This window comes from Globicephala melas, chromosome 12 (assembly GCF_963455315.2).
Source record: "Globicephala melas chromosome 12, mGloMel1.2, whole genome shotgun sequence".
NCBI lineage: Eukaryota > Metazoa > Chordata > Mammalia > Artiodactyla > Delphinidae > Globicephala > Globicephala melas.
The window spans coordinates 31,214,360-31,237,428 of NC_083325.1; the positions used below are offsets into that span (position 1 = coordinate 31,214,360).

Here is a 23,069-nt window from a genome sequence, read left to right on the forward strand (position 1 = left end):
TACTTTTCTTCATAAATTGAGATAAGATTCATCCTTTTAAATGTAAATATAATTTAAACATAATTCAGTGATTTTTTTATTCACAAGGTCATCCACCCATCATCATTTATCAAATTCCAGAATATTTCTTTCATCACCCCAAAATGAAACCTCACACCCATTAGCAGTCACTCCCCCTTCTCCCTTGCCCCAGTCCCTGGCAACCATTAATCTGCTTTCTGTTGCCTATTCTGGACATTTCTTATAAATGGGCTCATACAGTAAGCTCTTGTGTCTGACATCTTTCACTTAGCATAATATTTTCGAGGTTTATCCATGTTGTAGCATGTATGAGTACTTACTCCTTTTCATGGCTGCATAATGTTCCATTGTCTGGATATACTGCATTTTGTTTATCCTCATGGACATTTGGGGGTTTTTTTTCACTCTTTGGCTATTATGAATAATGCTGTTATAGATATCTGTGTACAAACTTTTGTGAACATAATGTTTCATTTCTCTTGGATATATATTTAGGGGTGAAATTGCAAGGTAAGATGGTAACTACTTTTTGAGAAAATGCCGAACTATTTTCTATAGAAGCTGCACTATTTACATTCCTACCAGCAGTGTATGAAGATTCCAATCTCTGTATACTTGCTGACGTTTTTTATTGTTTCTTTTTTTGATTATGGCCATTCCAGTGGTTATGAAGTGATAATCTCATTATGGTTTTGATTTGCATTTTCCTGGTGATTAATGGTGTTGAGCATCTTTCGATGTGTTTATCATATGCTCTTTGGAAAAATGTCTATTCTGATCCTTTACCAATTTTTACATTGGGTTGTCTTTTTATTGTTGAGTTTTAAGAGTTCTTTATATAGACTGGACATTGGATTCTTTTTTTTGGCCGTGCCACGTGGCTTGTGGGATTTTGGTTCCCTGACCAGGGATCGAACCCATGCCCCCTGCAGTGGAAGCACGGAATCCTAACCACTGGACCTCCAGGGAATTCCCATGGATACTGGATTCTTATCAGATGTATGATTTGCAGATCATTCTTTGCAGTTTCTTTTCACTTTCTTGATAGTGTCCTTTGAAGCACAGAAGTTTTTAATTTTGATGAAGTGAAGTTTATTTTTTCTTTGACTGCTTGTGCTTTAGGTGTCATATCTAAGAACCATTGCCTAATCCAACATCATGAAGATTTGCATATGTATTTTCTTTGAGGAGTTTTTAGATTTGTGGTCCATTTTTGTTACTGAACTCAAGTTCAGCTGCTCACTGCTCAAAAGCCAATAATCAAGAGGCAAGTGTCAATAGAAAGGGAAGGTGCTTTAATCAGAAAAAGCCAGCAATCTGGGGGGAAGGTGGACTCATGTCCCGAGGGCAACTCCGAAGATTCTGCTCAGTCATGGCAGTTTTTTTTTTTTTTTTGGCTGCGTTGGGTCTTTGTCGCTGAGCGCGGGCTTTCTCTTGTTGCAGTGAGCGGGGGCTACTCTTCATTGCGGTGCATGGGCTTCTCATTGCGGTGGCTTCTTTTGTTCCGGAGCATGGGCTCTAGGCACATGGGCTTCAGTAGTTGCAGCACGCAGGCTCAGTAGTTGTGGCTCGCGGACTCTAGAGCACAGGCTCAGAAGTTGTGGCACGTGGGCTTAGTTGCTCCGCAGCATGTGGGATCTTCCCGGTCCAGGGCTCGAACCCGTGTCCCCTGCACTGGCAGGTGGATTCTTAACCACTGCGCCACCAGGGAAGTCCCCATGAGGGTTTTTAAAGAGAAAATGGTGAGGGGAAGAATCTCAGTGAATCATCGAGGCAGGAGGTTGGGTTCTGCATCATTCTCCATTGCATGCAGGCTGGCTGACTCTCTCTTCAGATGTTATCTTGCCCGTATGATCTGCCTGCAGGATTGCTAAGGGGACTGTTGGGGGTAAAGAGCTGGTCATTCTTAATTCTTCATTCTTACTTCTTTTTATCTAGGAAAAGAATCAACAGGTTAATTAGGTTCTTTCAAGGTTGGAGGGGAACAGAAATGGACAAACAGGAAAGGGGCAAAAGAGCTGCTTTCAAATCCCCACTGTCTAACATCATTCCATTTCTGTGGGATTAGGGGTGAAGGTCTATCTTCTGTAACTTCTTCATGCTGACATAGGGTGCCGTATTCTCAGAGTGGAAGATGTCAACATGGGTCTGCAGCATCGCTTTGCTGACAATTTTAGTTGGCCACTTACATATTACAGGCAGAACAAACTACAATTATTTTGATGCCCACAGAGATATAGATTATTATGAGCAGTAATGTTAATCCCATTCTCTTTGAGGCCAGTTCTCGGAAGTGTGCTAGCCACAGATTCAGTACTGCTCAAGGTGGTACAGCTTGTGTCATGGCTACAGCCTGGTTATCATGCAGTTAGCTTTGTTCCTCTGGTGGCAGTTGTAGTATCTGTAAACAACTCAGGAATGTGCATCAGACACTGACTCTATGACTCTGTTGTCCTACTCATTAACTGCTCAGTTTTGTAGTTGGTGGGGCCTACAGGGTTCTGCTCGGTTCCATTTTAGGTTAATTTCAGTTTGTGATGTGAGGTAGGAATCCAACTTCATTCTTTTGCATGTAGATATCCAGTTGTCCCAGCACCATTTTTTGAGAAGACTCTTCTCTTCCTCATTCAGTTGTCTTGGCACCCTTGTCAAAAATCAATTGGCCATAAATGTACAGGTGCTACACTAAAGATCTTGTGCCAGAATGTAAGTCAATGAACTGCTTCCCTCATAGGTAAAGTCTCACTAGGAAAAGGAAAAAGTCATCTTAGTGACCTGATTGATTTGCGTCCCGGAGTGAGCTCCTTATTTCCTTGTGGACTGGCTTCTACCTAGAAAATGTTTGTGGAACACATTTTGAGTAGCACTCCTCTAAATCTTTGGTACGTTAACTGCCACTGCCCAGGAGTACCCCAGGCTCTATCCCAGAGCTACTAGATTAGAATCTGTTTGTAAACAGAATCCCTAGGTGATTCAATGCTTATTAAAGTTTGAGCAACATGCCTCTAGAATCAGACTCTAAATGACTTTAAAGATCTATTCAGTAAGTAGAGGATTAATTAATGAGTAAGACTTGGAAAAGGGAGAATAAATGTGATTGTAGGCAGGATTATATCTGGGACTTATGTAATAGAAACCCATAAGGGCCCCAGATATGTTGCCTTCGGTAGAACTCCAGGGCCAGTCCAGATCTCAAAGCGTTTCTCTTCACTACTGCACTGGACTTGATATCGTTTTTGTTTGTTTGTGAATTATAAAGAGTTACAAAGGAAATGTAGACTTATAAAGGAGAGTTACAAAGGAAATTTAGAGTTACAAAGGAAATTTTCCTAAAATTTAGGCAATTTTAGAGAAGGCAGGTGGGGAATAGTAAGGCCAAAGACTTTTACAAAGCAACTTTGGGAGAGAGAAACTAATTCCAGGCCTTAGAACTGCTTTCCTTCATCCTTAAGTTAATAAGAAGCTGCACTTTGGGTAAAAGTGTCTGTGGAATCGTAGTGTGATTCTAGAAGTTGGCAACAATAGTGCCGAGTCATAAACTCAGAAACCATCGACTATTCGGAGGGTCAAAACAGGTAAATATACCTCTTTGGAAGCTTACTGTATGCAAATGCAGACACTGTCAGCATCAGGAATTTGTCATGCTGACATTCCAAGGAAGGGTGACCTGAGCAAAAGACATATAAGAAAATTAGTTCATACTATAACTCATTTTACTATTTTAAGGTGAGTGACATTATTGATGTGCTACTTAGAACGCTATCTTCTTTGTTTTCTTGAACATAAATATAAAGGCTTTTATAGATGTACTTAGGAATTGAGTCCTCTGCTTTCTTATAAGGCTTTAAGATTCTTAGGTAGGAATTTCCTGCTGCAGGAATTTTGAAGCTCGGGATAGAATACTGTTTTTGCTACAAGCACCATTAATTCGGACCACAGATAAACTTGAAATGTGTGGTCATCTGTAGGATCTGGGTAGAAGGCCTCATTTTCAAATGGTACTTTTTGTATGTGTTTGTGAAAAAAGTTTTTCATCACTTCAAGCATTTGACTATGAAAGTTAATAAGCTAACTACAAACACTTTAAATATCTATTCAGTAAAGCAGGTCTTCTAATAACATGTTTATCCATGTGGTTTAATGTTAATTTTAAAATAAAGTCTAAAATGACAATACAAGTCTTTAGACTTATCACTGCTTCCATGATTTAATGTAATATAAACTGATCTAATCCATAGTTTAACTGAACATTCCCCACTCCCCTGAAAATCAGAGTTTGACTTATACTCATCATGTAGACTTTTATCTCAATTCTCCAAATAATACTTGTAGCCGAGGGCATCAGAGCATCTTCCTTATATCCTGCCTTTTCCTGAGTAAACCGGTAGTAACTGAGGTGCCTCCATGCGGGTTCCATCCCAGACCTCTACGTCCATTCATTCTGTTCTGTAAGCCTGGGGCTGGTCTTTTAACTAAAGCCAGGGAAAGCTTGGACATCCTTTGGTATGTTGCTGTTGAGAAGTGCTGTCACACTGCCCGTGAATGTGAGTCTATCTCAGCTTGTAGTAAGATTTTCTCTTGACCTTTTCTACATTTCACAGCCATTCAAACAGATCTTCTCTATCAGTTCTAAACCAGTGGCATCCTAAAATCAGAGACGTCGCTGTGTCGTCAAGTTGTTAAAAGTAAAATGCCATCGTCTCCCTCCAAAGAGGCGGTCTTTTCTGCTTGGACATATCTCAGGATCTCTGCGGAAGACACAATGAACAGGAATTTGGGTGTGGACTGATCAGCCAGCATCTTGGCAGAGTGTTCTAGGATGCCATCTGCAGATGTCAATTATCCAGTTTGGGTCCTCTAATAGCTCTTGACCTCCTCTTGGCTCTATCAGTTGCTTCTTATTTTCCTTCCAGATTCTTATTTATTCCTCTTGGGATGAGACAAACTCAGAGGCAACATTGCTGATTCTTTTTCAAACAGCTAAATGTAGAAACATTAGTCTTTCATTCCTTCTTGTGGACATTTGGAGGACATGATCTGCTGCTGCATTTTGGTTTCAAAGAAATTCTCTCCACTTCTTTCTACTTCTAGGACTGTGTAAATGGAAACAAATTCTAGAAGAGCTGATAAGACTGAAAAGCAGAAGGATAGTCCTCTAAAACATGAGCCCTGAAATCACTTTCTGTTTAGAGAAACTTGAATTCTAGAGGCTGCTTTTCTGCCTCATCATCTCCCTTGTCTGTTATCCAAAACAGTTGCTCTAAGCCTTTTATTTCTCTCATCAAGCTTCTTTCTCATTCCCTAACACTTTGAAGATGATCTTGTACTCTACCAAAAACAGAACAATAGATCTGAACTTCCTCAAATTCCCTTTTTTTTTCCCCCAGCCTTAAACCAATATGCATGACCATCCTTATTTCCTTCCTGCTTGCCAGGAAAGAAATGTCTTTGAAAGATCAGTCCCTTTAACAGTGCTCCTAATTCCTTCCCTTTTCTACCTGCAGGACTTTGTTCGCTCAGTTATCCTCATCCTCTCCTGTATCTTAAAGCACCTTTTTGCCCTGGCTCCTTTCACTCTCCAGTGCTCAATCCTCTCCCATCCTAAAACTTCTTTCCCTCAGTGCTTCTCCGCTTTTAAGCTCAAAATGTCCTGAAAGAATCTCCCGTAGCCACTGGCTCTGCGTATTCCACTCCCATTCTTCGCAAGTCCAGCTCCGTTCTTACTTCACTTTATTCCTTTTACAAAACTGTTCTTGCCTAGATGTCCAGCGACTTCCCAGTCGCCAGTAGAAGCAATCACGTCTTTACCTTTGGTCTGCCTTTCTGAGGCAATAGTCATTCTTAATCCTTCACTCAGAGGAAAGTTCTAAGGAGTTTTAACTTGGATACTCAGAGTTCAGGTGTGTTGGTTTGATACTGTGAGGCTTCCTCTTGTTTGGGTATGTACTTTGAGATTAAAAGAGACCGTATCACTTTGAACACTGAGTCTCCAGTTAGTGTGGTGGTGGCTCAAGTTGCCGCATTTGTGTGCTGACTCTTACAGAACCACGTTTCCCACCTCCGTCCTCCCATTTCTTTTATTAAACAAAGAAAAACAATTTATTAAAACTAGTTAAAAAATAAAACCTTGGGACTTCCCTGGTGACGCAGTGGTTGAGAATCCGCCTGGCAATGCAGGGGACACGGGTTCGAGGCCTGGTCTGGGAAGATCCCACCTGCCGTGGAGCAACTGAGCCCATGCGCCACAACTACTGAGCCCGCATGCCACAACTACTGAGCCCACGTACTCTAGGGCCCACGTGCTGCAACTACTGAGCCCGCGTGCTACAACTACTGAAGCCCGCGCGCCTAGAGCCCGTGCTCTGCAACAAGAGAAGCCACCACAATGAGAAGCCCGTGCACCGCAACGAAGAGTAGCCCCTGCTCGCCCCAACTAGAGAAAGCCTGCGCGCAGCAACAAAGCCAAATGCAGCCAAAAATAAATAAATAAATGTATTAAAAAAATAAAATAAAACCTTACTTTGTGCATAAATCCCGTTGCCCAACTTGCTTGGTTTTTGCTCACTAATGACCTTAGATTTTGAACATCATCATTACAAAGATTTGCCTCTATGGATGTTGAAATACCAGACTGAGGGATGAGGCAACTTCCAGTGTCTAAATGGGTCCTGACACATGGGAGGTGCTCAATAAGTATTTGTTGAAAAATTAATTCCACAAGCAGCTCTGAGAGATGCAGTTCCAACCGGCGAGCTGGAAACATAACCCATCTTATATCTCAGTTGGTTGGCTTGAAAGACTTAATTGTGAGCAAAATGCTTAGGTCTGGATGCCATTGTAGTCCCTTCAAAACTTTAAAAAGCAGTTATGCTTTTCATATATTTCCTAGAGGGAGAAAAACAGTACGAATAGTTTAAAAGTCAAGTTGAGTTCACTTGTGTTCCTACAACCAGGAAAAAAATCAGTTTCATTTTTCTGAATTAAAAATTCACATATTTAAATAGTTCATGCTGTTGCTCTCCTGTTAGCCCCTCTGCAGTGATTCTGGAGATGGGAAACATTTCCGGAGATGGAAAATTTGCTTCTGGTTTATGTGGAGCGCTGATGCCGTGAGCAAGTAGGCACCGTGTGTGCATTTGGTTCTAGAATTTAGTTCAGGAGAGCGTTATGGTTTAGAAGGGTTGCAGAATTGCTATTGAAGAGCTGACCGTGAATCTCATAGACCAGCGGAAACCTGCTCTTGACCCTGCCCCTTAGTCTTGTCTCTCTTCACTGTTAGTGTTGTCTCTGTGTATTTAAGTTATCTGGGCTAATGGAAAAGCCTGGCTCGTTCTATCTCTACCGGTGTCTGTAACGGATAATTTATTTCTCAACTCTTCTTTACAGAGGGACCTGTCGGGGCACAAGAACATCGTGGGTTACATTGACTCCAGTATCAACAATGTGAGTAGCGGTGACGTGTGGGAAGTGCTCATTCTGATGGACTTCTGCAGGGGTAAGTATATGCGCCATACGTTCAGCTCTCGTTTCTCTAGCACTTTGATTGTCAGGGGTGTGGGGTCATTTCAGTTAATGTGCACTGTACTCTAACATATGTTGTTCCAGTTTTAAAGATTGGAAAACGAAGAGGCTAAAAGATACAGAGCCCTCTGTCACTTCTTGGTTATTCTTACAATGGCGAGCATCAGTGGCACAAATAATTCAGAGTGGTAGATATTACAAAACTCTACTTTTGTTAGGTTTGGGAAGGTTTGGTGCTTGTATATGAATGCGAATGTATGAGAATGAGAATGAATATGTTCTTTGTGATGCTTTAAAACAAATGATGAAGGTACATAATAAAGACCCAACTCCAGATAGACTGAGGGAACAGTTCAGCTTCCCTCACTCGTGTGTTCTCTTCTCCACCCACACCACCATCCTCGCATTAGGGGGTAAAAGAATCCTTTTCGTCTAATGGAAATGACCCTGCTCTTCTTGCTGGAGACCTGTGATTGCCAGGAAGGCTACATTCAGATGTTGCTGCCATTAACAGTAGAGTCAAGTAGTTGAAAGCTCAGAGTTTCAAGCAGTATTTATCTTGGGAACCCAGACTGTAGCATGAATTTATTTGGAGTTGACTGCATTTCATACAGCTATTGTTCGGAGGTTTGGCTTTTTTGGTCTAAGCAGCTGTCACTTACATTCTTGGGTCATTGTCTCACTGTTTGGTGCCCAGTTTTGTAAGCACCCTTAGTTCCACTAACACGTTCCTTGCCTTTACAGATACTGTCCATAAATTAAATATGTTAGTAATGCTTAAAATGTGATGTTAACCGATAGTTTCAGCCTTCGCGGTAACAGCTGCTAACCTGATTTTGTAAAATACTACCACATTTCGGGGCTTCCCCGGTGGCGCAGTGGTTGAGAGTCGGCCTGCCGATGCAGGGGACGCGGGTTCGTGACCCGGTCCGGGAAGACCCCACATGCCGCGGAGCGGCTGGGCCCGTGAGCCATGGCCGCTGAGCCTGTGCGTCCGGAGCCTGTGCTCCGCAACGGGAGAGGCCACAGCAGTGAGGGGCCCGCGTACCGCAAAAAAAAAATACTACCACATTTGAACTTGACAGTTTGTCTCCTCCTCCTCTTCCTTTTTGGACAGTAAAATGTTTAGAGACGAGGCAGTAGGAGAGTCCAGGGAGCTGGATAATTTTCTAAGCGAGGTTGTCAGTCTTTCGGTCCTAGAGATTAAATGTTGGTGTAGCATTTCTGCAGACCAGGCAGCAAGCAGTAAAGCCAGAGAGACCAAGCTGTTTCTAAAATACAGACTGTCAGACTGCCTTCTTCCTCCACCCGGGGTCTGTTGTGCAATCTGATTCTTACTGAAAGATACAGCAGATTGAACCTGTGGCCTCATCCAATGCACAACAGGGACAGTATAACCAGGCAACTAGAGCCAGGACCATATTGTCAGTTCTGCTACTAATCTTGAAGACAGAATGAGGGCAGCTCACATCTGGGCTGCTTTATATAATGAAGAAACTGTTTTGACGCCATAGAAAACAAGTCCCGGGCTGGGAATCAAGATACCGGGGTTTAGTCGTGGCTCAGCCAGTGATGGGCTGAGTCCAGGTTGCTCCTCTGTGGACAGCTTTTCATGCTCGTGGATAAGTGATGGGTCTGAATGTTAATAACCTTTCCTCTGCTCTGCACCCCTCTCAGGAGGCCAGGTGGTCAACCTGATGAACCAGCGCCTGCAAACAGGTTTTACGGAGAATGAAGTACTCCAGATATTTTGTGACACCTGTGAAGCTGTTGCCCGCCTGCATCAGTGCAAAACTCCTATTATCCACCGTGACCTGAAGGTAACAGATCACCATTAAGTGCATTCTTATGGAGTATTTTCTGTCTGCCCCAGGAATGGGGTAGATGTTATGGGGATGTGAGAAAAGCGTAAGGCATGGTACCAGATTCTAAGCTTACATTCTGCTTGGGAAGAGAAAGTACAAAGAAAAAAATAAATAGCAGAACAGTACAGTACAATGTAGCTATCAATTTTATTAAGTAGCTTTCAGAAATTCTTTATAATCATCAAATGCCTGAACACATCTTTTTTGTTTTTCCTGATAAACTCCCAAATTCACTTTTCCAGGGTCAGAAAAAGTAATATGCTAATTTGAAATTTATAAAAAGTGGTGCTTGATCTTTAAAGTCTATTTCATACTTTGTAAAATCCATTAATTGGTGATTTGAAAAATTTGTCCTACTAATTACCATCCCCTTGCACTGGGCCTTTCGTACTGTAGTCACTTGACAATGTTCGTTGAATGGAATTGGCACTCAGTTAGGATTCACTAGCATCTCTGGAGCACTGACAATGTGCCACGTATTCTATTAGACACTTTATGTGCACTGTCTTTTGGGAGGGAGACATTCTTCTTTGCATTTTTTTTTTTTGCGATACGCGGGCCTCTGGCCTCTCCCGTTGCAGAGCACAGGCTCCGGACGCGCAGGCTCAGCGGCCATGGCTCACGGGCCCAGCCGCTCCACGGCACGTGGGATCTTCCCAGACCAGGGCACGAACCCATGTCCCCTGCATCGGCAGGCGGACTCTCAACCACTGCGCCACCAGGGAAGCCCCCTTCTTTGCATTTTATGTTTGGGGAAACTCAGGAGCTGAGAGGTTATGTGATTTGACTAAGGTCATATAACTAGGAAGAAGCAGTACCAGAATTTGAATCCAGCTCTTCTGATTCTAAGTTACAGTTTCTTTTCATTATACTTATGTTTCGAGAAACATGCTTCACGGCTAATATTTGCATCACTGTCCTCTAGTGTGCTTGTTAAATGCAGGCTACTGGGTTCCCCGCTGAATCTTTTGGGCTATAATTTTTGTGATGGTACCAGGGAAGCCCAGGAGTTTTTATCTTAGGCACCCCAGGTGGTTTTTGTATATTCTAAAGTTTGAGGATCATAGCTACATACTAGCGTTTCTGTTCTGAGGGTGTTTTTTAGTTTATTTGTTTGTTTGTTTCTTTAATTAAGATACCATAAAATTCACTCTTTTAAAATGTACAATTTGGTGGATTTTAGTATATTTACAAGGCTGTGCAACCATAACCACTGTCTAATTCCAGAAAATTTCATCATCCCCCCAAAAAATCCTGTATTCATTAGGGGTCACTCCTCATTCTCCCCTTGTCCCAGCCCCTGGCAACCACTAATCTACTTTCTGTTGCTTATTCTGGACATTTCATCTAAATGGGCTTGTACAGTATGTGACCTCTTTCATAAGCATAGTGTTTTCAAGGTTCGTCTATGTTGTAGCATATATCAGGACTTCATTCCTTTTTGTTATAACATTCCATTTTGTGGATATATCACATTTTGGTTATTCAGCAGTTGGTGGACGTTTGAGTTGTTTCTACTTTGGCTATTATGAATAAGGCTACTATGAAGATTCATATACTAGTTTTCATGTGGGCATATGTTTTCAGTTCGCTTGAGTACATACTTAGGAGTGGAATTGCTGGGTCATACGGTAACTCTAATTTTTTGAGGAACTGCCACACCGTTTTCCAAAGTGGCTGCATTATTTTACATCCCACCAGCAACATATGCGGTTTCCGATTTCTTCACACTGACCTAACACTTGTCATTGTCCTGTTTTATTTTCCCACCCTAGTGAGTGTGAAGGCTCCAACAGCCTTAGACAGCCTTCTCCAGTGTGCTTCTGCGCACAGTCAGCCCCTTTTCTGAGTGGAGCGAGGAGGATACATCTCAGTGAATATTATAAGCCTCACATCGTACAAGTACATAGTTCTGTGGGGACAGTGCAGATACAACATGGTTCCTATGCTCATCATGTTAAAGGACTGGTGAGAGAATGTAAATGAAAGATTTGGAATTGAAACCTAAATAAGTGAAATACAAAACTTTATAGAACAAAGTGATGAATGGAAGAGATTCAAGTGGCTTAATATGTGGTCAGATAGTGGGATCTGGCAATGGTGATTGGAGCCTTCTGGAAAAGTCGGATTTTGAAGGACTGGTGGGATATAGGTGGTCACAGAGAGGATGAAGGGCATTTCAGGCAGAGAGCAGAGCCCGAGAACTGCCGAGAGAAGGGAACAAGAAGGCATTTGAAGATGAGGAGATAGGTAAGGGCTTGGTACCTGGCCAGTTACAGACCAGGCTAGAGTGACTGCAGGCCACTGCTCTAAGAATATAATGACACTTTATTTTTTTTATTGAAATATAGTTGATTTACAATGTTGTATTAGTTTCAGGTTTTGACAGTTTATTTCTGGTTGCCTTAACCATGAGTGAAATTCTTGGGCGTGTTAGCATGTATTTCAAAATAGGCAGTGGTACCAACATTTTAGGACCTGACCTTTCTCCCTGCCACCTGCCTTGGAGAAGAGTTCATGAGGGGCAAAGGAAAGGGGGAGAAGTGTGGCCCAGCTGCACCAGCACTGCTTCTGTGACCCGTATGAGCTCAGGTTTCTCCAGAGCCCCATTCTCCCCCCAGGTCAGATGGGGTTCGATTTTATATTGGAACTCAGATTGTATAGCACAGTAACTTGTACCGACTGAACTGTAAGCTCTGTGAGTGATGAGCGTCCTTCGCGTTGCCAGATGCGCAGGGCACGTTGCTCTCCCTGTCTCGTTCTCCTGCCTATGCATTTGCCTCCTCTGTGACTGTCTCTTCCCATGACCCCTGTGCAGCGTGTTCTCCGGGCTCCTCAGACTCCTTGGTTGCTCCTCTTATCACTTAGCCTCAGAGCCGCAGCTTCCTCGTCTGTAAGGTGGAGACAACAACGCCAGCCTTGTTAGGGTCAGGGTGAGGCTAAAGGAGAACATGCATGTCAGTGTGCAGGCGCATCCTTGGCGTAGAAGATCCTGAGCGGGCACCCAGGGAGGTGAGAGCAAGGGAAGAGACCAAGAGGGCCATTGAGCATCCTTTTAGAGAGTGCTACTCCCATGGTAAACAAAATCTTCCTTTATTGTAACTTTTTTCAACATTTGTTGGATTAAACGGGGCCTAAATGATAATCATTTCATACCTGTAAATAGCACCTGCCCAGTTTACCCATTCCCAGCTTATTAGTGCTGCTGTGAGGCGGTGGAGAAGCGTCACCCATGATGGGAACCTGAGGCACAGAGCTCAGTGTCTTGCCTGGGGACACGGTCGGGGGTTGGTCTCAAGCAGCCAGAGCCTCTTCTTTCACTGCTCTGAACAGCCTGTGAGATGTCTCAGCAGAGAAACTCGGAGCAAACTGGAATCTGAGGGTAAGGCCGGGGCACAAGCGAGTGGCTGCCATGCTCTCTTCCTCAGCCCCTGCCCTTTGCCCCTCCGTCCCCCAGGGCTGGGCACACAGTAGTTGTGTTCAGTCAGTATTGAAGACCATCAGGTGTGCTGCTGGTTCGCCAGTAGTTGTTCAGGAGACTTTGTTTCCCTTTCTCCTTGACCTTGGAAATAAGGAGTATAAATAGGGGCCCCTGGGAGGAGGCCTTGACTGTGATTGTTCTAGAGGAGTCCTGTTGCTGTTGATTTTAGGCGTTGACTCCCGGTTGTTTTGCTGAAGCTTTCCCAAATTCCCCAAATCTTACACTCATTGCCATCTGGAGGCTTTTGTTAGCATGTTAGATCCTGTTGACTTCTACTACTGTGTGCTTGGTGGGCAGTCACATCGCCTGCCGCACTGCCAACTTCCTAGGCAGGCGTGAAAAGTCCCCGTGTGCTTCCTGTTTGCCCTGGCTCTGTCATTGCATCACAGGGCCTTGGCCGCTCAGAGCTCCCTGTCGTGGCTGGAACCAGCCAGCACAGTGCTAGCCGTAGCCAGGGCCAAGAAGTCCTTTGTTGTCCTCTTGGCCAGATAACGTGCTGGTGGCTGGTCTCCCGGTTGCTCCCCTATGAGCGACGTCTCCCTGGGCGACCAGGCGCCTCAGGAGTGGTCTGTGGGGCACAGGAGGGAGCACAGGCCAGGCTGGCTGTAGGGCCCCGTGTTGAGCCAGTGTCACCCTCTGCAGCGGCCAGCTTGGTCACACGCGGAACTTAGAAAGGACCCTCTTGCCCTCCCTACCACGTGTGTGGTCTTTCTTGCAAGTTCCAGAGGGGAAATAAGCTGAAAGCGGTCCCTGTCCTTAAGCAGCTTATGTTCTAAAAATAACCATGACAGAAGTTCTGGTCTTTATTGAAAGTCTCTCCTCCAGTACATAGTTTTAACATTTTCATTATTTCCCCCATTGTTTAATTGCCGTCTCTCTGAAGAATGATAGAGGTCATTCCTGCAGATCATGGGGTGTCGTAGACCTGGGACAGTCACGTTAGGCAGCCCTTTCTTTTTACCAACGGCGAAGCCTCTGCCTAGAAAGGCCGTGGCCTGAACAGTGATTTCAGTGATCAAACCAGAACAAAGGCCAAGGTTGTTTACTCTCAGTTTGGTTTCTGTTTGTTTGGTTTTGCTGTATTTTACCATGATGTTTGTCCTAACATTTAAGAAAGGGGAAGAAAGGGTTAAGACTTAATAAGTACATTCTAGATTGAAAAAGTCCTGAATGTCTCCTCAGTTGTCAGAAAGGAGATGTAGACCTCATGAAGTAGAATAAGATGAAGATTCTTGTCCTGTTTTTGGAGCCACAGGTTGGAAAACCTGCATGCATCTAATCCTCCACAATTTCCAGTGGTAAAAAATTAAACTCTGTGGCTGACATGCCTGGATGCCGTATCTGCTTGGAATATTGTCAAGATGAAGAGGTCAGGAGGACGTGGCTTTCCAGACCTCTTAGCTAAAGCTGTGAGCAGAATTTGGGAGTGACGACTTTAATAACGCTCTTAGGCTGACAGGTTGGGAATAAGGTCAGCAATGTTAAACTCTCAATGAGCTGAAAGGTGGGCGGTTGTAAGTGATGGTAACCAGCGTCAGGCTGACTTCCTGAAGGGCTTGGCCAAAAACGAAGTCACCGTGCAGGTTCTCTGAAGCTTCCAGAAGCTGATGTATGAAGATCCAGTTGGTTCTCGACCTTCCTAAGCTCTTAGAATCCCTTTCGGCCCTGGTCATCTCACAGGTGGACGATGGTACCTGCCCTCATTGTTTCCTTTCTCTCACATCAGTGCAACAGGGGAGGGTGAAGTCCCAGCGGTGTGGCAGCCTGAGCCCGAATCCCGCCCTCGCAGCCTTGTGACCTCAGACATGTTAGGTGACTGGACTCCGTTCTCTCGTGTGTTAAGAGGGACAGTGAGGCTGTGTAAGAATTTCGTTCAATACTGTAGGTAGAAGCGTACATGGGGCAGGGTTGAGCCTATATTAAGCTCTGTTAGTTGCTGATACCATTGTTGTTTATATCATCCTGCCCCTGTGCCTTCCTGTTCCTAGTTCCACTTATCTAAGTCCTGCACTTCCTCCAAGGCCCAGCATTATCTCGTCTCCTCATTCGTAAGAGTGCTAGCCCATAATATGTCCGGTCCCATGTTTTCAGTTTTCCGGTGCCCAGGATAGTGCTGCCCCAGCCACAAAGGCCTGCCTCTGTGCCTCAGACACCTCATGTGTGCTCCCACCTCTGCGCCTTTATGCTGGCCGCTCTCTACTGGGAATGCTTGTCCCCCACGTGGTCCATGGCTGCTCCCCTCATCAGGGTGACTGTGCTGTTTATAGTATCATCCTTCTTTACTTTACATGCATTTAATCTGCTGGAGTTTTTTCCACAATATTTATCACTACCGGGCAGTTATACTTAATATTATTTTTTTAAAAAAAATCATCAACTGGACTCTAAGCTCCATGAGAGGGACTTCCCTGGTGGTCCAGTGGTTAAGACTCTGCGCTTCCACTGCAGGGGACACGGGTTCGATCCCTGGTCAGCAAACTAAGATCCCCCAAGCCCTGTAGCATGGCCAAAAATAAAATTAAATTAAAATTAAAAAATAAAATAAGGGACCTCCTGGCGGTCCAGTGGTTAAGAATCCATGTTTCCACTGCAGGGCCACAGGTTTGAACCCGCATGCCATGCAATGTGGCCAAAAAAAAAAAAACAACAAAAACCCTAAGCTCCACAAGAGGATGAACTTTGATTTGTTCACTAAGAAATGTACTTGGCACGTAATAGGAGGTAGTAGTTCAAATGTATTTCTTTAATAAAGGAACGATAACAATACCTATCTTACATGTGTATAGGGAGGTTTACAATTCATTCTCTTACTTGCTTCATAGGAACAGTGATAGAATTATTATCAGCTTTACTTTACAGGTGAGAAACAAGCCCAAAGACATTGGTCCAAGGCCAGACATCTAAAATAGTCCCTGAGGTCTTCTGAACCCCAGGTGCAGTGTGGTTGCCACATGTCATGCTCTGTGTTAAGTGTTTTGTTGTTGATGGTGCTGGCGGTGATGCAGGCAGCAGCCAGCTGGAGCTCGGAGGTCTTAACTGGTGTTACACAGGGACGGATAGAGAGAGGGCGGAGCTTGCAGCTACTGCTAAAGTGGCTGCTGCCAAGCGATCTCACCTTCCTAATCTCAACTGATCCTCCCAGTAGACTTGCACGGTAACCAAAGCAGGGATTATGGTTCTTTGCATTGATAGTTCTTTGATATTGCTCAGGCTTTCCCTGCATTGGTATCTCTGGCTCTCCTGTCTATTTTTGTACACACCCTTAATTTTTAACTGGTTTTCCTGTAAAAATAGTTTTGTACAATGTTATCTTTGTGGGAGGGAGGGAGGCCAACTGGGGACCAGGTTAGATATAGTATAATTCCTGAGTTCTGTCAGTCTGGAACTAACCAGAAATACAAACCTAGTTTTTAAGGGGGGGGGAACCCCAATGTGCATCATCTTTTATTCTGTCCTTTGTCTACTTAGTTTTCCTCCCTTCCCCAACAGTGATTTTGGTCCCTAGAACTACCTTGTTTGTGTTTTGATATGAATTCGCTTTTCAGTTTTCTAGGTTGTACATTCCAACATTAGAAGGAGAGAATCTGATTCAGGAAGGGCCTGAACACATACAACAGGAGAAGCATGGTTTCACAGGCACCCTGTAGGATGTATGAGGCCAGCAAGGAAGATTGTTGCTGAAAGATACTGAATAAGGGATTTAGGGGTCCCTTATGTGTGTGAAATACTGGCCAGGTATTGTAGGGGACACATGAGCATAATATAATTATAGACCAGAGGCTGGCAAACTTCTCTGCAAAGGGCCAAAGAATAAATATTTTAGGCTTGTCAGCTATATAGGCTCTGTTTCAACTGCTTGAGTCCGCTGTTGGAGCTTAAAAACAGCCATAGACTAGAGGGTAAGTAACCAGTGGGCATGGCTTGGTTTGGACAGAGGTCTTTGTCACCCCTTCCTAGCAGTGGTAAGTTGTGTAGATTTTTGTAGGGTGGCCATGGAAAGTTTTACTGAGGAGTTATGGCTTGAGCAAGGCCTTGAAGACTGGCTAGGAGTTGACTAGTGGAGGGAGCAATAATTGAATAAAAAGACAAACTAGTCAATATGGGGAATGCTTAGCAGACATTGAGCAAATCAGCCTGACTAGTATTTAGACACTTGGTTCCTCATTGACTAGGTTCCTATTATAGGGACATTTCTGAACATAAAGAACTAAGATACCCCTGGCCTTAAGCTTATATCCAGTACATTGGGTGAGTGTAGTCATCCCTACCAGGGTAGGAGGATGGGGATGGGGGGCTTGAGTAATTGTTCTGCTTCCAACCTGCTTCCTGCCCTGGCAGAAAGACAATTCCCTGTCCTTCTCTAGAGCTGGATTGCCTAGGTTCACTTCCTTCCTCAATCACTGTGAGCCTCACTTTCTCTGTCTGTATAACAGGGATTATTATTACATTGTTACTATGAGGATTGAATGAGATAATCCATGTAAAGTGCTGAGACAGTAGTACTTGTATTAGAAAAAGCTCAGTAAATGGTAGCAGTTCTTTTTATAACCTCTAAATTCGATTGGAAATATTAGTGTTGCCTTGTTAGAATTATTTTAGATTCCTAAAGTGAGTATACGTTCAGGATAGCTTGACTGTTTCACTTGGTGTACATAGGTTAAACTCATGAGCATTGTAAAAAGCTGTAGATGGTGGAAATATTTACCTGACTCAGCCTTGTCTTTGGGGAACAAGTCTCCCCTAAGAATTCTTATTCACAAGAGCATATCCACGCAAGTTTACGGTCATAGTTCACACTGCCTGTGTGGCTAAAACTCCCAAGGTCAAAATTGTAAATTAAAGTGATTATAGGTTATTAGTGCCCCAGGTGCATAAGTGAATTATCTCTGGAAGAATAATAGACTTTAAACTCAGGCCTCCAAGGCTTCCCACAGATAAATTCCAAGGAACATGAGTTAACAACAACAATGACAAAACCCCTCACAACAATACCATGAGTGACACTCAGTAGGAGTAAGAAACAATAAACTACAGAGTCAGTTTGCAACAAAGACTTTAGGTATTGGATTTAGCAGATACAGACTATAAAATAAACATTTTTATAATTTTAGAAGAATTAAAGTATAGAAACAAGAGACATCATAATTGACAAGATAGTTTTTAAAGGACTAGCAGTAATAGTAGGGGCCTGGGTATTTGGTGGCTCCTATCTTATTTCTGACAGACTGACACACACACACACACACACACACACACACACACACACACACACACACACACACACACACACACACACACACACACACACACACACACACGGTGTTGTATGCGTTTCTCTTTTTTAGTTTATTCCATTTAACCAACATTTTCTGTTCTAAGCACTATGTTAGGCATTGGTAGAGAAGACTACAAATACCTGTGCTTGTCCTTAAGGAGTTTATAGTCTACTCTTACCTTTGTTTTCCGAAGGTGATCAGTCTTTGGAAGGCTGAAGACAAAAGACAATGGAGACTACAGACTTACTGACCTAACAAGATGTTTACTGCCCATGCATAGCCAGGTCTGTCCTCCAGCAAAGCAGTCAGCTCAATTCACCTATACCAAAAATTAATACATCTTGAGTACAGTAGTGCCCACTGTTTTGGAGTTGTTATTTCTTTGGCAGTGATCTTTGATACGAAGGATTGCACTAGGTTCTGGTCTTCAGAAGCTCCCTCCTACCCAGAACTCCTAACTCACTGCCCAAAGAATTCATCTATAAAAATATAAGGATGGGCTTCCCTGGTGGCGCAGTGGTTGTGAGTCCGCCTGCCGATGCAGGGGACGCGGGTTCGTGCCCTGGTCTGGGAAGATCCCACATGCCGCGGAGCGGCTGGGCCCGTGAGCCGTGGCCGCTGAGCCTGCGCGTCCGGAGCCTGTGCTCCACAACGGGAGAGGCCACAACAGTGAGAGGCCCACATACTGGGGAAAAAAAAAAAAAAAAAAAATATATATATATATATATATATACACACACACACACATATATATGTATATAAGGATGATACTTTAACAGGAGAACTGTGCATTTGCCCACAGGCCTTTAATCACTTTGAGAAGTAAGCAAAATATAGCAAATATTTATTAATTCAGAAAATCCTAACCTATCGTAGTAAAGAAATTGATATATGTGTTTATAAGGCCCAAATGAAATCCCTGACATCAGGAAGAACAGAGTACTGACGGAACGTAGGGAAGGAGTGGTATTTGTCTGAGTGGGGGCCTGAGGAAAGCTTTGACAGTATAAGGACCATTTCTGCAGAGCTGAGAAATGTGACGAGCAGTCTGGGAAAATGGGACTCTTGCTTCCCCACCGTGGAATTTCCTTTTTTCACCCTATTGCCATGCATCTTTTTTTTGCTCCACTTGGAATGACCCTTGTTGACATACTTAGAGGAGAATAACTTTCCTATGCACATTAATGAGATTATCAGAAATAAAGTATCTTATTGATGTGTATGCAAACCAAATTTTCAAACACATTACTAAACGGTATCTTGGAATGGGCGGCTGGGCGATGTTTTTCAGGTTGAAAATATTCTCTTGCATGACCGAGGCCACTACGTCCTGTGTGACTTTGGAAGTGCTACCAACAAATTCCAGAATCCACAAACTGAAGGAGTCAATGCAGTAGAAGATGAGATTAAGAAGTAAGCTTTTCCTCCTTTCTTGGAATTTTATCCATTATCGGATCAGCAGTTTTACCTTCAGCTTATGATTGAGAAGGTCAGGGTGAGAAGACAGTGGTGCTTGTCAGTTGCCCCTCGTTGGCAGTTGGGTTGTTGGATTTTAAGTGGAGGATGGGGAAGGGGTTCATGACCATTGAGCAGTGGAGTAAAGTGAAGGAATCTTACAGCACTTTATCAATGGTCCTATGGTCATTATGCATAGATCTTTTGATTTACATCACATAGCCCTTAAAAAGGCACACACACCTTAGAAGTACTGTGATGTTTTAAGTGGGATCACGACAGCTGTGACATTACCAGTCAGTTGGTTGTGCTTTTTACTGAAACCTAAATGGCTGTGTATTCCTTCCTGCTCATAAGGAGCTCACCTGCAATCTAGTGGAATTAGTGGTGCGTAGGGCTGTTAAAGTCTCTACAGATAGTGAATCACTGATTTCCACGAGAAAAAAGCTTCTTTAGGTTTGTGATTCCGGTAAGAACCTGACCCATTTTCCCCTGTTGTCCAGAGTGTTGGATTTTTCACAGGCACCAGCACTCACTATCACTGTTCATAAATCAGCAGTCTAGAGTGCACACATATCCTGATCCTCTCTCTCCGTTCCTGCTTCACGCCTGGCATCCGAGCCTGGGGCAGGAAGACTTACGGTCCAAGGCCCTGATGGGCACCTAAACCGCAGAGCCCTCTGGGCTCTAGAGACTCCAGCAGCGCAAATCACAGGCTTGGTAACACTAAGACTCTCACTTTGAAGATGAGCTTATCCTTCTCTTTTCTTGAGCCAGAGATAAGAGGAAAACTGTTGTTTCAGCCTTATGCTGGCAGCAAAGATCCGTCCACCTCCCAGCCTAGCCAGGGCCCACTTTATCCTCCTGAGTGTTCCAGCCAGTATTACATCTCTGTGTCGAGCCACATCTAAAGGGATTACTATTAAAAAAAAAAAAATCAGCCAAATATACTATCAGACAACAGGGATTTACAGGAGAAGATTTTGTTATTTGAGGAGCAAGAAAAGTTGCTTTTAGAGTTTATTTAATGCCTTAGTGTCTGCGTCCCCACCTGCTCTTAGATTGGAAGGACTGCAGCCAGAGGGCCGTGGGTGTGTGCCAAGGACTGCTCTTCATTTCACCTGCACTAATATTCCATACTGTCTTCTCCAGGGTGCTCCCAGGGAACTAGACTCTACTTATATATCCATATATATATGTATATTTTTTAAAGTAATTCTGCTACCCCTGGTTTTTAATTATAGCATTGACATATTTAACAAAAAATGAATCTCTTGATTGTAGATACACAACGCTGTCCTATCGAGCACCAGAAATGGTTAACCTGTACAGTGGCAAAATCATCACTACGAAGGCAGACATTTGGGTAGGTGTCAACTAACCTATCCACATCTCAGATGTCAGCAGTCTTGGCCGTAAACTCCCAAGTTTAATGCAGACAGTGCCATAGCAAGAGTGGCCACTGTACCATATCATTGTCTACTTATCCCTCAGGGTTATTCTTGACTCGAGGTGATGAGCCACTGCTTCTCGAAGCATGTCAAAGAAAATTAGTTTAGACCTCTGTGAAAGTTATTCAGGTGACCTGCCCATTATTTAAGTGGTTCTCACATATGTGTTACTAGTTCTTAAGAGCAAAACCAGCTGAATACTTGTTCTTTATTGGAGCACAATTTGGTAATGAGGATAGAAATAATATAACTTAGCAGATATATAGTGATGTTGGGTTCTAAATTCAAGTTTCTAATGGGTTAATAGTACAGAGTGTTTAGATTTGCTGTAAATGTGGATGGTGCCAGTATCTCTCAGCAGACCCATTTGCAGCTATGATAAATAAATCACTAGTAGCAATCTGCTTTTTTTTACTTTTTTAGGCTCTTGGATGTTTGTTGTATAAATTATGCTACTTCACTCTGCCATTTGGAGAGAGTCAAGTGGCAATTTGTGATGGAAACTTCACAATTCCCGATAACTCTCGATATTCCCAAGATATGCATTGCCTAATTCGTAAGTATTTAAAGTTTCTAGTTTCACATTTTTATTTCTAATCTCTAGGAATGGATTGGAGGATAAAGGGATTAGATCCCAGGAGTGATGAGTGGGATGCAAAAATAAAGAAATCAGTTGATAACTGTTGGTCACTCAAAGACCATGTAACAGTGTCTAGTTAGAGTGGTGAGTCTTTTTGCCAGAAATCTAAACTTGGTTTCACACCTGGGCTGGCCACCCAAGCAGAAATCTTAACTGGGCTTTGAGCATTACAGTACTGCCCTGTTCTCTTGCAGTCTGTATGAAAGCTCTGGTACCAAAGGAGTCCAGCTGACTCATATCAAGCGATAAGAAATTCATCTTTGCAAAACTGGAAGCAACTCAAATTAAAATGATTGCAGTGCGTTGGCTGAAGTGAATACATAATTAAGACTATATAACTCTATGGAACTAGGTTTTTTCCTCTCATTTAGGTTAATCACTGGATTTTGATAAAAAGCATTTAAACTCAATGCTTTAAAATGTTTTTAAGATTCCCCACTCTTTTGTATCATCATAGTAAGCATATGTACTAATGTTCATTAACCAGATGGCAGAATAAGTAATTTTTGCTCAACCCGCTGTATTGGAATGCGGAAGAAACAGAGATTTTTATTATCTTTGTACTTTGGTCAAGATGTTTAGTATCCACATTTTAACAATCACAGATTGTAAATCCTGAGTAATGCACTTTGAGTCCTAGGTGGGGATACACTTGGAGAAAATAGAAGAAGCAAATGCGGTGCGGAGCATCTGACATTTGTTGAAGGCCTACTTGTACCTCATTTAATTCTTAAAACCCTATATAGCAGGGGTCCCCAACCCCCTGGGCCGTGGACCGGTACCCATCCATGGCCTCTTAGGAACCCGGCCACACAGCAGGTGAGCGGCGGGCAAGCGAGCGAAGCTTCATCTGCAGCTCCCCGTCGCTCTCATTACCGCCTGAACCATTCCCCCCCACCCCGCCCCCCTTCCATGGAAAAGTTGTCTTCCATGAAACCGGTCCCTGGTGCCAAAAAGGTTAGGGACCACTGCTATATAGTAAATATAATTATCCCTATTATACAAATGAGGAAACGGAGCCTCAAAAAGTATAGGTAATGTACCCAAGTTAACATAGTAGTAGCTTTTAAGTGACGACCCATTCCATTATACTAGTTTACACGAGTTTTATCAATCCGCCTCTTCCGTTTATTAATACAGAAGCGGGAGCAGTATTTAAAGGAATGGAATATCGTGTTTAATGGTTGTTGGATGTTTTCAGAGGTAAAGCATTATATTGATATCTGTACTAAAATTGCAGCTATGTAAATGAGATTGCAAGGAAATATGGGGAAATCGCCAAACTTATTGCTAGAATGGTAGGAATTTTTGCAAAAAAAATTTTTTTTTTTTTTTTACTTTTGTGCAGCAAATTCATAT

The 23,069-nt window shown here is 43.2% G+C and overlaps 1 protein-coding gene across 11 annotated transcripts in view; it reads left to right on the forward strand.

Annotated features, from left to right (window-relative positions):
- The window catches only part of AAK1 (AP2 associated kinase 1), a 167,855-nt gene that overhangs the window by 79,946 nt on the left and 64,840 nt on the right, over positions 1-23,069 (forward strand). For all 11 annotated transcript variants that reach the window (XR_009566223.1, XM_030877454.2, XM_060309532.1 and 8 more), the window contains exons 4-8: positions 7,408-7,516; positions 9,220-9,362; positions 19,456-19,577; positions 20,904-20,985; positions 21,494-21,626. Coding sequence is in view for 10 of the 11 variants with exons in the window: in XM_030877454.2 (XP_030733314.2) it covers positions 7,408-7,516; positions 9,220-9,362; positions 19,456-19,577; positions 20,904-20,985; positions 21,494-21,626 (589 nt within the window). In the remaining variant the exon portion in view is untranslated. The remainder of the gene's footprint in view (positions 1-7,407; positions 7,517-9,219; positions 9,363-19,455; positions 19,578-20,903; positions 20,986-21,493; positions 21,627-23,069) is intronic.